This window comes from Scophthalmus maximus, chromosome 15 (genome assembly GCF_022379125.1).
Source record: "Scophthalmus maximus strain ysfricsl-2021 chromosome 15, ASM2237912v1, whole genome shotgun sequence".
Classification (NCBI taxonomy): domain Eukaryota; kingdom Metazoa; phylum Chordata; class Actinopteri; order Pleuronectiformes; family Scophthalmidae; genus Scophthalmus; species Scophthalmus maximus.
In genome coordinates this window covers 3,823,244-3,837,615 of record NC_061529.1, presented here as the reverse complement: position 1 = coordinate 3,837,615, position 14,372 = coordinate 3,823,244, and the positions used below count along the sequence as shown (strand labels likewise).

The window sequence follows — 14,372 nt, the reverse complement described above, 5'->3', positions numbered from 1 at the left end:
AAAGACCGTGATTTTTTAAAAAGTTGGAACAGAATACTCGACTCTGCAGTAAACGCCCCCCCCCCCCAACTACAGAAGCTCAGAGAGTGTGTGGTGAAATCAGCTGGACTTCCATTTCATGGCTAACATAACTAGAACAGACACAGACCGCACCTGCATTTCCCCACCCCCATAGGCGCGCACACACACACACACACACACACACACACACACACACACACACACACACACACACACACACACACACACACACACACACACACACACACACACACACACACACACACACACACACACACACACACACACACACACACACACACACACACACACACACACACACACAGAGCTCAGGAGGACCTCCGCTCCCTCTCAACCATCTGTAAGCAATCTAAGCTCGTCACCCATCTACTCTTTCTCCCGGGCCTTTATTCTCTCTCTCTCTCCCCCCCCCCCCCCCCCCCCCCCCCCACCGGTCGATTGGTCAGCACGAACGCAACGCAACACACGACCTCAGAGACCCGTCGCGTTGCTGCTTTGTGGTAACAATGTCACCACTTGTGACGGTGCACACGAGACGTCAGATGCTGAGCAGTCAATCTTTAGTTCGTCACCCTCAGACTTTATTCCTGGTAACTGGCAATTTACTTTCGGTCAAATAGATTTGATGTAAATTACGATTTGCGTTTGCGGGTACAATTTTGTTTGCGTGACGCGACAGGGGCAGACACAGCAGGCGGTCTTTGTCGACGTGGGTTGTTTGAGGACGTGTTGGTGTGTCCCTACCTTTGAACTATCCATAGTAAATGTTACATATATTATTAAATGTGTGTGTTGGTCCGTCCAGGTATACTGTAGGCGTACGCATGCTGAGAGATGCCGTTGACTTGTCACGCAACAATGCATCTGCAGCCCGCATATTAAAACTGACGAGTGAAAACACCCCCCCCCCTCTTTTCTTCCCTCTCCTGTCTCTCTGTTCCCAGTAGGTCGTCTGGTGTGAGAAGAGAAGGATCCAGAGGCTGAGATGAGAGCAGAGGGCACAGAGGGAAGCCATCTGTACGCTTGCTGACAGGAAAGAGAAAGATGGAGCAGAAAAATTGACAAGTTCCTGAGGTTTTTTTTTTTTTTTTAAACAAGTGAACAGAAAAACGAGAAAAGAAAACGAAGCGGCGCCAAAATATTTGCACTTTCTCCTCCCTACGTTTGACATGTTTACCTGTTTGTACGTGTTTTGTTTTTCCTCCTGATGTGACTGAAAATGTCTTGGCAAGAGCGAGAATATATTTGCTAAGCGATGAGATGAACGGCTCACCACTGGAGGGGCGAGTACGTTCGCGTCAGCACGTTTCTCCCATGTGTTCAGTGGCGATAACATTAACCATACATGCCCCCTGATACATTTAGTAGCATGCCAGCAGTGGCCGCCCCACGAGCTGACTGAGTCTCATTCAGTTGCTTGATGCACACAAAACTCCTGAAGAAGGAACTACGGCGATGTAGTCCAGTTGAAAATGAACGTCTGAATTTGTACGTGAACATGCAATATTAAATGAACCACATGCATTAGAATTAAACTGTGATTACTAATTTATCAGGCCAGAATTAGCTGCACACAAACCCCCCCATTGCACTGTAAAGAACTTTAATCATTAACATATTGGCTCAAGAATCAAATGATTATGAACAAAATGATTTGTTCACTAAATACCAGTGTTGGATGAAGCCAGCTGTGAATGAGTCGGTACTTAACTAGATTACTTAAAAACACGTTTTGTGCAACCCAAAACCAATGCAAGACCAGCATGTCGTTTGTACTTTGTGGTTTTCTCCGTTGTTAGCATGTTGTGTGCACAAAATGCCTCAAGGTTGTTTTTCTATATTTTTTTTTTTTTTTGCAGTTTGTGCGAATTGGAAAACGATGTCAAGCAACAATAATAGAATAGTAATAACAAAGTTTACTAGTCATTTTAAAGTAATGTCCAAGCTTCTCATCAAAATATTGGGACAGTGTATACACAATACTAGCAGTAGACTAACGCAGCTTTACACTCGCGGAAACATTTCCATGTGCTTTCATACATGTGGCTTTATAAAAAGAATGAAGCCACTTAGAGCTTAGGAGAGGCACACAACCATGAAATATTATTGCCTTATTTGTTGTTATTATAATGGCTAACGTGTTAGCACAGAGATGTAGACAACACAGAGCAACATCCTCATTCCATCCCAAGTCTGATATTCACTTTCCTTTTCGCTCCGTTTTGGTCTCCACCAACTGCCGGTGAAATACCCGGCTCAATTGCTGTTAAATGCTCGTTGCTACCTCTTTCTGTCTGTTACCTGGTACTAAGCGGAAAGTATTCAGCTGGTTTAATGCGGGAGTATCCGGAGAAAACCCACGCATACACGGGGAGAACATGCAAACTCCACACAGGCTGTGGTTGGTTCCAACCGGGATGCGAACCCAGAACCTACTTGCTGAATTTAGTGTGAGTTCATCGGCTTCGGCTGGTTACTATTACAAATGGCAAGACCAGTAACAAATCCCTGACCCCCCCCCGGTTCATTTTTCCAAAACAGAATACATTCCAGAAGATGAGCTGAGGTTTAGAAGTATCGTACTTAATGGTACAAAATAAAAAGAGACGACTGAACCCATGGAAGTAAGATGTTTGAACGTGCCAGCGTCCCATTAATATCAGCCCATTTCAGCCGTCATGTTCACGTTTATCCCCGTTATTGTCAACAAGATTTGGCATTCACAAATGCCAGTCCCTAAAATAAATATTTGAATCTGCCCAGTAATATCAGAGTGCATTTTGTGCATGTAAACACATTCATTGTCTGTCCTCCAACAGTTGATGTCAGTCCTGTTCTGTGAAACACTTAGCACCACAAACACACACACACACACACACACACACACACTTGGAGCTTTGCCGCCTTGCGTAAGACAATGCAGTGTAAAAGTCTTAAAATACCCTTCAGGGTGTCCGATTAACAGGACTGTGACTGAGCCGGGAGGAAAAACGCGTATGGAGGAGGTATGGAATGTTGAAAAAATAAAATGTATTCCTCACATTTGGGAACAATTGAGTTTCGAGGAAGGAGAATTGCGAGTTGCTAATGTGGACTGAATGCCTGTCTGTTTGTTTTGAGTTGTGTATTTCTTACCATATTCCCAAGAGTCACTGCAGTGGCTGAAGAACGTGAGACAAAAAAAAGGGCTCCTATTGTAAATATGTACAATAACCTTTGTTTGTTTGTTTGACTAAATTGCATTGTGGGGGCATATGGGTGTTCACTTTCGTCACTGTCAGTGTGGTTTATTGTAAAAAAAAAAAAAAAAAAAAAATCATACATATATCCTCTTCTGTGTTTACATCATGTCAAACATTAGGCTACGGTAGCTCGTTGAAACGCTTAGACCAGACTGTGTGTTATCAGCTCAGAGCAGTGTTTATTTTATCCGTGGTGGGGTTATGTGACTATTTGGCTTGTGTTTTTTTGTTTTTTTTACCATTCCTGTCATCATCACTATACACGGTCACGGCGGTATACAGTTTCTGCTGCTTTTAATCCGCTGCAACCGCAAGTCCAGTCTCATCTAATTAGGACTGGACAGTTGTGCCAAGGCTGAAAAGAGAAACCCGTCTTTCTCTGAGAGCTGTGCAGTCTCTCCCGGGTGCCTGTTTCAGTCCCGGTTTGAACACTAGATGTGTGTGTGTGTGTGTGTGTGTGTGTGTGTGTGTGTGTGTGTGTGTGTGTCTGCCCAAGTGCTTCCAGACGCTGCAGATTAAATGCAAGAGCTCAAACAACCTAACGGGCTAGTAATCACCGCTAATCATGATTGGGGGACGTATGTAGAGAAGGAGGCTTACAGGTTGACTGTCAAGTCTGACAGCAGGAAGCCAAGACTGTCTTGCTCCTCATCAGCCACGTTTCCAACGCAAAGCCTCCGAAACGGCTCGTCAAAGACCGTTTCAAGATGTTTTGACAATTCTTCTAATACACAGCTGAAGAAATTAGATCTGTTGAAAACAAATCACAGAGACGTGTTGTCTTCGGGTGAAATTCGCTGATGTAAACGTGGCATCGAGTTGCAGCCGTTAGGCTCGGCGATGAAAACTAAAAAATGCTTGTCCGCTGATAACATAGACCCGAGCTATTTCAACTTGTGACAAGACACACAACAAGACAGAACAGTAGGAAAAGACCAAAAAAAAAGATGAGATCACCTAAATCTTGGAAACGGCAGTCACTTACCTCTTGTAAAGGCATGTGAAGAGAATGAAAAGGCCCCTGGGAGCGAGAGGAGGGTTCAATACTGACCCCCAATGGTGAAGATAGTTCACTGCAGGTTGCAAAGTTCACACACACTGACACCATGTTAGCCAGGTATACACACACACACACACACACACACCCTACAAAGCATCAGCCAAGCCGACCCATTTTCATCAAGTGACAATAAATATTTTTAAAGAATATTTGTGTTTTAATTTTCTTTAACCTCACCAGGGTTGCCACGGTCGCTTTTTGATGAGGAATTTATTTCAAGCTTCTGTAGCATGAAAGCTGGAAAAAAAAAATGGTAGGAAGCATTTTTTCTGAAGATTCAAAAATTATTATAAGTAAACCACCTTGTTGCTATGTAAATATGTAGGCTAAATATTTTTCCAACTTGTCAGATGCACTTAATCTGTTCGGCCTGTAGATTTTTGTGTCGTGTTCTGATTTAGTGATGAGACTTCAAAGGTGCGTGATGGGAGGAGGAGGACGGGGTGATGGGGGGTGGGGGGTGGTGGTAGTGAGGGGAGAGAGGGTTGTATCACAGATGAAACTGGAGCCCAGAGGCAGCTGCAGTACATCTGTCTCGTACCGACACATGTGGCTTTTGACTTCCAGTGTGAAGTTCAAAAGAGTTTTATAATGACGCAGATGCTTAGGGATGTATGTGCATGTGTTTTAGAGTGTGTGTGTGTGTTTTCTCCTTTGTTGAAGGTGGGGCGGAGGGTAGGTGCGTTGGCAAAGGGCTCTCATAGGTGCACAGAGGAATGTGGGGTCTTGAAAGTGACGTGTGGGCAGTGCAGGTGCTACATGATGTTGTAAAAAGGAGATTTATAAGATTCAGATGAGGGTCATTGATCTTTGATCAGTGTTTTTTGTGCTCCTAACTTACCCACAGTGAGAATAATTTAATGCTATTGTTGACAGATTTAACTTTCACCCATTAAAAAAAAGAATAAAAACATTCAGCATCTCTACATATGGAAAATCCGGTGTATGAAATACGCATGCTCCACCTGTTTATGGTCCTGCATTGACCTCACATTCATCAGATTGTAAGAGTTGAGTTCAGTGGTGAAATAATTATTAGACTGAAAAGACAACTAATCATAAAGATCAAGATCACAATGAGGATTTATCTATTTTTAATATCACATTTGATGTTTTTGGATTTAGGTTTTTAGTCTGACCTAACAAGCAGTTAATACACGTTATCTTGAAATTTGTATTTGTTTTTTTACATAATTGTTTTTTTTAAATAATTAGATCAGTACAGGACATCAGCCAATTTTTTTTCTCTAAACACAAAATCTAAATAATTTACAGGGATCGTGTGAATAAGTGTTAGATACAGAAGTCTGTGTCGGGTTGTTTTGTGTGTGTGTAGTTTTTCTACTTCGTGCGCATTGAAACACTTAGAAACAGATCAAACACCATTACAGGTGATTAGAGAGGACCATTAGTCTGTGTGATAGCTAAACATTAGCGGTGGGGGGGACGGTGCACACTGCTCGCCATTTGTGCCCGATGCCCCTCGGCGCTTGCAGCAGCAGCAGCACCTGTCCAGCAGCCTGAGCGCACAGGGTCAAGGGGGGGTTGACTGCCGGGAGGCCAGGGCTCAGGGGTCAAAGGTCATGTTCCAGACAGGCGTGTCCACATGCTAATTGAGAACTCAGCTGCGAGAACACAGCTCGCAGGTAGACAACGCATTTTTATCCCCTAATAATATAAGTACTATCCCCTATTTTTCTGAGCTCATGGTTTTTGCAATTTAATGTACAAGAGGAACATCTGAGGGTTTGTTTTTAATACACTCATGTGACAATACATTTGTTTCTATTACAAATTAAAGAGTGAGGGTGAGAAGAGGGTAAGAAAAAAAATCCAAGAGAGTTTTAGTTCTACTTTAGACTACAAATTTGATTTATTTTTATTATAGGTGATTCAGAAGCACACCTCTCTGAGGTCTGACAATAATTTACAAAAATAAATTAAGTATATAAGTAATAAAAAGTATGAAATATTTTCCAATATTTCTATCAGCAGATAGAAAGTCTATCAGCAGTTCGGAAGAAGCTGTGCAAAATCTACAATACAAAGTTAATTCGAAATTACAAATGTTGTTAAATGTGAAACTAGATGTGTTTTTTTAGTTTGAATCTTTATGGAAGGACTTTTGTTTTCTGTCTTCAACACAAGTGTTTCATATGTGAGTCAGTGCAGCTAAACTTCTTCTGTTGATTTAAATGATCTGCTCTTCATCACTTCCAGGCCTCTGGGGCCACTAATTTATTTATACACATTTTACTAAGTTTTTTTTTAATGATAAAGATTATTTTGATGTGGTCTGTGGTGAGGTTATGGAATATTTCCTCCCCAAACATTATGATTAAGTTCATCTGTCTCCTCTGCACTTTTATACATCTGGCTCATGCGTCCCGGCAGCAAAAAGTCGTTACTGCCCATTTGTATTTGGTCAGGAGGCAGGTGTGTGTGTGTGTGTGTGTATGGGTTACATGAGAAATCTCACGACTTAAGACACGATACGTCTACAATCCATTCATTGATCTCCATGGGGGGTATTTCAGCAGCCCAAAGGCAAAAAAAGAGGTCAAATAAGAATAGAATAGAATGGGACAGAGGAAGAGGAGGAGGGTGTATGCACACATACTTCATCCTGGTACTGTCTGTTAAATCCTTTGCGGCTCTAAATTGTCACAGCTTTGTGTGATGGGTGTTGTCTTTTAAATCTAACCTTTAAAGCCCTGTACAGCGTCTCGGTCAGAAAAATCTCTACACACAATGTGCAGTTACATACACTGCTGTTGTAACTGCACAAAAACCTATTAAAATTACATTATGCAGCAGGTTGGCTCTTCTAGAAACAGGCACATACATCAAACTCATTTTGTAAATGTTTTGTTTACTCATGTGTCAAAAAGATGAAGAGGAAGAAGATGAATAGTGGCAATGAATGGATTTTAGTATGTTTACTTTTCATCTTTCACAAAAGGGATAATAAACTGTGGTTTAAGATTCAAAGCAACAAAACACATTGTCTGTCAGTGAATGTCTGTTCCTAGAAAGACACTTGGAGATGAGACCTGATCATCATCACAGCACATAGAGAGTTATACACACACACACAGACACACATTTCTGTTTGTTTGTTAGCAGGATCACTTAAAAATTATGGATGGATATGCATGAAAATGATATCAAAGAAAAGTCTGGGGATGGCAACAGGTGATTTAACATTTGGGGATTTTTCCTGAATGATTCTTCAACATAGTGACATAGGTGCGGGAAAGGGATTTGGGTGAAACAGAATATAGTTGGTATTGCTGAGCTCTTAGTGACTTTGGTGTTGTTCTTACATTTAAAACAGGACTGATTTAACGTCTGGATGTAGCTGGTGAACTGATCCTCAGTCAGTGAGAACCCGGGATGTCGGTCAGCTGGTCCATGAGAACCAGAGGAGGCCCGTGGGCTGCCATTCTGTCGGGCCGGCCCCAAATTCACCAGCTGGGTGTGACTTCATCACTGTGTCTGTGTGTGTGTGTGTGTGTGTGTGTGTGTATACATTTTCCAATGGTGGTGTTTGCATGTTCAGTCAGGAAAATCTACACAGTCATACTGTGTCTTAAATTCAGGGATGAAGAAGGACTCAGCGTTTAACTCTCAGGAACAACCGGTGAGAACTTCAAAAAGTAAATATCAATAGTCATTGATGTTGATATTGATCACAGTCAGTTAAGGTTTCACATTATTTTACTATAAATATAAAGATTTTACTAAGGCTGTAATGGTTTCAATCATCTTAGTCTTTTTTGTAAGTTTAAGAATAATGTACTTATGGAGGAAAATCTCCTGTTTATTCCTATTTTTCTGATTCCACTGTACAACTACAACTGTTGCTGTTCATGTAAGCATAATAAAAATAAGAAAAAAACATATAATAACAATAATGTACAGATGTTATTCTGAGCGTTTTCCCCTCACAGCAACAAGTGGATTTCTTCTTTCTTTTTTCACCTTTTTGATTCATATTTCAGAGAAGACGAGCTTGGCACAGGTAAGTTGTCAAAGATTTTAATGATTGATTTCATTTCTATACGGACAGAATTTGTTTATGACATCTTTTTCTGTATCCTGAATCATGTCAGTCTGGATTTGAGAATGTAAATTAGCAGGTCTTGATGTAACGCAGCTGGTACACAATCATAAAATTGTATTTTTAAGTATTATAACTAAAAATGTACACAAGCACAAAAAAAAGTCCATATATTTGTTTAATGAAGTGTCCATTAAAATACAGCAAGTCTACAAAGAATTTAATGTGTTTAAATTGCTGTATCATCACGTCTTTGTCATCATATGAAAATGAGAAACTGGTGAATAATTTTAACTCTAGGATCATTTAAAAAAATTATTTTCTTTATATGGTTTGTTTTTTTCACAGCAGAGAAAGTCATCAGAAAATAAATGCACCTGCACCTCGAGGGAGCGATACCCAGGTCTCACGCTAACAAATGGCGTCCCAGGAGGTTAGTTTGTTTTAGCCCCTTTTCTACAAACGAACACAGTCCGACATGAAGCAGCATTAACACCCACTTGTGGTAATTAAAATTCTGGACATGTTGCCAGTGTGAAAATACTGGTGGTTCATGTGACCCGTGACCTCTACGGACAGTCGACAGGGTCGCATGTGTTGGGATAACAATGGCTACAGAGCCTGACGTTGTGTTTAGGGAATGTAATATTAATTAGCTACTGTTTTTATGTAAGGAGATAAAAACAGCTGATCACGTAAAAGAGTTGTAAATATATGTCACTCACCCTCACACAGAGCCATCTGACCACCACACTCCTGATCTCCATCCTGGCAGCGGTGCTGGGCTCCCTGCAGATCGGCTACCACACCGGCAACATCAACGCTCCCGCCAAGGTGAGCAGGACACGGGGAAATATGCTGGTCGACAATGAAAACAATATTCAATAAAACACAGTGAATTAATAGTTTGCTCAGGCTCTCCCGCCCAGCTGTGATATTTTCCAAAAGTAGCCTAGACTAAACTTTTGAGGCATATTTCTGTTCATTTACATTTCTCATAATACTTCAATAAGCTTCAAAACATTTTGCGATACTGAGGGAAGCTAAAGGCTTTTTCATTCCCGAGGAATTCAACTGATGCAAAGTGGGATTTGTTTGTCTACTCATTCAGTCAAATTGAGAGTGAAAGTGTTATTCATCCCGTATTTAACGGGCGTTGTTTAGATCATCGAAGAGTTCTTCAATCACACCTGGAGAGACAGACACAACCAGTCGATCTCAGATCACAGTCTGACTCTCCTGTGGTCACTGTCAGTCAGCATTAAGGACTTTGGAGCCCTGCTTGGTTCACTGGGAGTCAAATATGTGGCAGATTCCTATGGAAGGTAAGAACGATGGAAAAAAACTGTCCCATCATATTTTTTTCCCATTTGTCTTTTCATTTCCCCACGTCTTCCGCCCTTTCCAGGCGTAACTCCATCCTGATAGTGAACTGTCTCTCCGTGGTGGGGGCGTGTCTGATGTCCGCGTCCAAAGCCAGCGAGTCGTTTGAAGTTCTCATCGTGGGACGGTTGGTGTTCGGTCTGTTCTGCGGCCTGGTGATGAGCCTCAATCCGCTGTACATCCAGGAGGTGTCGCCCACCAACCTGAGAGGGGCCTTTGCCACGCTCAACCAGGTGTCCTTTGCCACGGGCATCCTGGTGGGAATGGTGAGGAGTGAGAATGAAAACATATGGAGGGAAAAGGTTGACAGAGGTTCATGTTGTCTGCTCTCTTTACGCTTCCTGTCTGGATATGAAGTGAAGCTGTGAGACCATCCTGTGCTTGTTTGGCGGCAGGTGGCCGGTCTGGAGACGGCGCTGGGTACAGAGCATCACTGGGCCTGGATGCTGTCCCTGTCTCTCGTGCCCGCCCTGACACAGTACCTGGTCCTGCCTTTCTGCCCCGAGAGCCCCAGGTACCTGCTCATCAACAGGGGCGAGGAGAGCAAGGCAGAGGCCGGTGGGTGCCGCCGTCTCTGGAGTTTTTCTGAAACTCACATCAGCTTCGCAGCATCTGTTTTACAGAAGCTGTCGTTTTTCACCCCGCAGCTCTGCTGAGGCTGCGCGGCAGATCAGAGAAGGTGTTCACCGAGCTGCAGGAGATGAAGGAGGAGGCCGCCCACACTCATACCGGGGTCACCGTCCACGAGTTCTTCAAGAAGCGCCGCTACAAGCAGCCGATCATCCTCGTGCTCATCGTCAACTTGGGCAGCCAGCTGTCTGGCTTCAACGCGGTGAGTCGCATGACCAAAAATGCATTTGGTTTTGGAACCCAGTCTGCTCTGATTGGCCAGCTGGCCCACTCTGTTGTGACTGGTCAACCGCTTCCAGCGCATGTAGGAAGTGTCTGCCCACGCTCACGCTTTCCGGGGTTTGTTTGTGGGCGTGTCAGCTTAGCCGCTAAGAATCGTCCGGATTCCCGATGAGCCGTTTATGTCGAATATGTCTCCATTGATATATGTGTGAGAAGTTTCACAGAAGGCAAAGGTCCAACCCACGCCTTTGTGAGCGTGAAACTAAAATATTCTCAAGACGAAGCTCAGGTTTCTTGCACGCCTTACTCACTCACTCTGTGATGAATATTTAGCTGCAGCTCTTTTTGTATTTGTTGTATAAATTGTTCAACCGCATCACTTCCCCCCAGCTCCGAGCTCTGATTCTGGGGCAGTGTGTCACTACAGTAACTAAAAATGAAAATAAACCCCAGACAGATGCCCCAGTGACTCACTTAACTCAAGTGCATTTCTGCTCTTTTTGTCCAAGATCATCAATTACTCCACCCGGATGTTCCAGGCCAACTTTGACCAGGCCAAGTACCTGACTCTGGGCGTGGGGGCCGTCAATGTGACCTTCACCTTGGTAGCAGTAAGTACAAAATATAAAGTTGAGCCTTTACATTACAGCTCCACATTCTCCTTATGTGTCCTGTTACAATACAATTTCAATACAATCTAGAGTTTAAATCCACTTTTAAGACACGTCGAGTCACATTCGGTTGATTTCGCCACGAAATGCACCGAAATCTTACTACACGGACTACAGACAAAAGCGGCGTCAGCATTTCCTCATGAACTTGTTTTACAGCTCGAACCGCAACCGGGTAGTGTTGCATTTTAATTTTTTAAAAGCGGGAGGAAATGTGAGCGGGCTCACCGCCGTGTTATTCTTTGCTCCCCAGTTCTTCCTGATGGAAAGGGCAGGGAGGAGGAGATTGCTACTGACCGGTTTCATCTCCATCGCAGTGTGCAACCTACTAATGACCATCGTCGACTCTGTCCTGGTGAGATCATTTCATATCTGTGCGATTGTTATTTTCATTTGTGCTGGAAAAGTTCTATTGCAATACTGGATATGCGCAAGATGGCTTATTCTAACGTTCGCTCATAAAAGAGGCTGAAAGTAGAGAATATGGCTCATTTTTCAGAACAGTCTGAAACCGAACACCAACGATTATGGATCGTTTAAACTAATTTATGATGCCTTTCGTTAAAGACCGGACCCCAAACTCGTAACTGTAACTTGCCCGTTCACTGCAGTACCTGGCCCCGGAGCTGCGGAGTCTGCAGGTCCTGCTGGTTTTCTGCCTGATTTCCGCCTACGAGCTGGGCCCCGGGCCCATCTCCTGGTTCATCGCTGCCGAGCTGTTCGACCAGCCGGGCCGACCCATCGCCATGGCCTTCACCAGCATGCTCAACTGGGGAGGGAAGTTTGTTCTGGCACTCCTCTTCCCTCCACTGCTGGTGGGTTGATACTGTTGGCCCCCGAACGCTGCACGACTGAGCCGCACACATCAGGGGGAAACTTTAGAGGCGGAATTCCTTGTTTGCTTTCGCCAGTTTGCCTGCACCTCAGAGGCAGGTCGGAAGAATGTAAACCTGTACAGTCTGGTATATAGATATGTAGCTATAGACTATTAAAAGGGGCATAAATCTGTTGAATGTTAAATACGTTTGAATAATAGTGATTAAACATCGGGGACAGTTAACAGTTAAACAGGGAAACATCTGTTTGAGCTGCAGAAAATTGAAACCGACCTGAAATCCTCGCATTTCTCCTTTTCTCTTCCTTTCCTTCATCTACTCTCCAACAATTCTCTGGATAACAAAGATTTCGATTTTTAAGAGACTTTTTTGTCAAACAAAAGGTCAAATACCTGTATTTTATTCTTTTAATATCTCGGTCCGTCTCTCCCTCAAACAGAAAATGTGTGGCGCGTACGTCTACCTGCTCTTCATGACCGTTGCGCTGCTCGCCTTCACCTTCACTTGGATTCGCCTGCCTGAGACGAGAGGCCGCACGTTCGACGACATCGCAGAGGAGTTCCGAGGAGCAGAGGGCATTCCTTTGCACAACAACGCCGGATTCAACACTTTCACCTGACGGACCTCTTAGACCTGAGCACGTCTGGTCATGGTCATACTGTATACTGAGTTATTTCTCGCCAAAAATATTCATCACTGTAAACTTTGTTCAGAAGTATCTTAAGACTGCAACACTGTCCGGTATCCAGGGGAACATTTATGAAGTTCAGTGCACCCAAAAAACCAAACTCAGCCATTTGGGCGAACTGACCCTTTAAACCATTCCAGTGGCTTTGGCAACTGTTGTTTTACCTGGAGGAGAGAGGACAAAGAGAAGGCGTGTGTGTTTGTCATTAAGATGCCGACAGTTGATCTGGTTTTTCGAATTATATTATATTTATCAGATTGAAAGTGTATAGTGATCGATATTTATACTGCAGGTTCTGAGGCATTTTGTAACCGTCGTATTGTTACTTTGTGAAGCAAAAGGACCTTTTATATTTTCTTCGGGGGCAAACAGCGAACACTTTCTCTTGGTTTAGTTTATGAGGACTAAAATTGGATTTGTTTCTCTCCCTATCGACTGTGTTTGCAACGGTTTATTTGACAGCTGGCTTTGTTTTATATCACAAACCGCAAAATGGAGCACGGACAGACTCCAACAATCATGGAACATGTTCCTGTGTCATTTTCATGTGAAATACTTAACATATTTATTTGTCTCACTGGGTTAATCTGGAAAAAAAAGGACACATTCTTGCAAATGCTGGTTTGTGTCACTACCACATTATATCACTGTCAATTTTGTAAATAAACATGTAAATTCCCATGGGCCAGAATCTCAATTGAATTTTTATAGAACAAAAAAAGGACTAATAATGTATATATAATAATTTGTATTAATGTGTTGTGTGATTGATCCCGATCCCCCCTCGAACCAGTCGCACCGACCAACACTTTGGTTTTCCTGATGCACAGACGCGGCAGCGTTGTCGCTCGTTACGCGCCTGCGAAATCTCACATGCCTCTGAACTGTGTACCCTCATAAGATGTCCGTGAAAACCCGACCGCAGCTATGTGAATAAATATTACATTCAGCATAATCCACAGTGACTCGCAGAAACCGCAGAGGGGGAGAGGAGCCAGGAGATCAGAGGACGAGTCTGGGTTTTAAAAACTGCAGGGGGCGGAATTGAATTTAAATCACTTTACTTATTCATTCAAGGCCAGAGTCTAACAACTCGTCACAGAGAGTCTGAACTCAAGTCTTTTTTTTTGTCTTTGCAAAAATATTGAAAAAACATAAACAGTGCCATCCATTGTACCAGGAGCTGTAAATCTAAATACAGTAGAATTCTGTGGATACCTTCATATACATATATATATATATATATATATATATATATATATATATATATAGCAACTTCTGATACACCTTTACAAAAGTTTTTTGAAAAAGGACCATTGCAACAAATTTAGCTTCCTGTGTCAAAGCTGCAGCAGCTGCAGTGTTTTCACTGGAGACAGCTCTGGAAACCTGCATCCCTACCTGGTCCCTCTGTCAGGGAGCTCCCACCTCCAGCGAACTGCACAGCAGTCAGACTGAAACAAGGAAACGGGTTTCACAGTGTCCTTCTGTTGGTTTGTCCAACAGTCCAGTAGGTCACCAGTCAGTAACTTTCT

General features: G+C 43.0%; 3 protein-coding genes across 11 annotated transcripts in view; 2 read left to right on the top strand and 1 right to left on the bottom strand.

Annotated features, from left to right (window-relative positions):
* The window catches only part of smoc1 (SPARC related modular calcium binding 1), a 44,267-nt gene extending 39,776 nt beyond the window's left edge, over positions 1–4,491 (top strand). For 5 of the 7 annotated variants that reach the window (XM_035610646.2, XM_035610645.2, XM_035610644.2 and 2 more), the window contains one exon: positions 987–4,491. In XM_035610646.2, coding sequence (XP_035466539.1) covers positions 987–1,026 — 40 coding nt within the window. In that variant the 3' untranslated portion in view covers positions 1,027–4,491. The remainder of the gene's footprint in view (positions 1–986) is intronic. The other 2 variants (XM_035610642.2, XM_035610643.2) reach the window with 1 other exon arrangement.
* ccdc177 (coiled-coil domain containing 177) overlaps positions 1–14,372 on the bottom strand; it is a 104,807-nt gene that overhangs the window by 53,998 nt on the left and 36,437 nt on the right. For both annotated transcript variants that reach the window (XR_007029756.1, XM_047327173.1), the window contains exon 3: positions 9,133–9,265. The gene's annotated coding sequence lies outside the window, so the exon portion shown is untranslated. The remainder of the gene's footprint in view (positions 1–9,132; positions 9,266–14,372) is intronic.
* On the top strand, positions 4,842–13,520 carry LOC118286305 (solute carrier family 2, facilitated glucose transporter member 1). Of its 2 annotated transcripts, none has more exons than XM_035610649.2 (12): positions 4,842–7,987; positions 8,298–8,368; positions 8,756–8,840; positions 9,143–9,241; positions 9,572–9,732; positions 9,816–10,056; positions 10,186–10,348; positions 10,438–10,622; positions 11,152–11,253; positions 11,567–11,668; positions 11,925–12,128; positions 12,589–13,520. In XM_035610649.2, exons 3-12 carry the CDS (start codon positions 8,826–8,828, stop codon positions 12,766–12,768), a joined length of 1,452 nt encoding a protein of 483 aa, XP_035466542.2. In that variant the 5' UTR covers positions 4,842–7,987; positions 8,298–8,368; positions 8,756–8,825; the 3' UTR covers positions 12,769–13,520. The 2 variants fall into 2 exon arrangements, with proteins under 2 accessions (XP_035466542.2, XP_035466544.2); XM_035610651.2 differs by having other exon boundaries at positions 8,269–8,368.

Excerpts from the sequence above, each read along its gene's own strand:
- LOC118286305 (XM_035610649.2), top strand. Across the intron at positions 9,242-9,571 it reads ACATCAACGCTCCCGCCAAG|ATCATCGAAGAGTTCTTCAA; the intron begins GTGAGCAGGACA and ends GGCGTTGTTTAG. Across the intron at positions 11,669-11,924 it reads CCATCGTCGACTCTGTCCTG|TACCTGGCCCCGGAGCTGCG; the intron begins GTGAGATCATTT and ends CGTTCACTGCAG.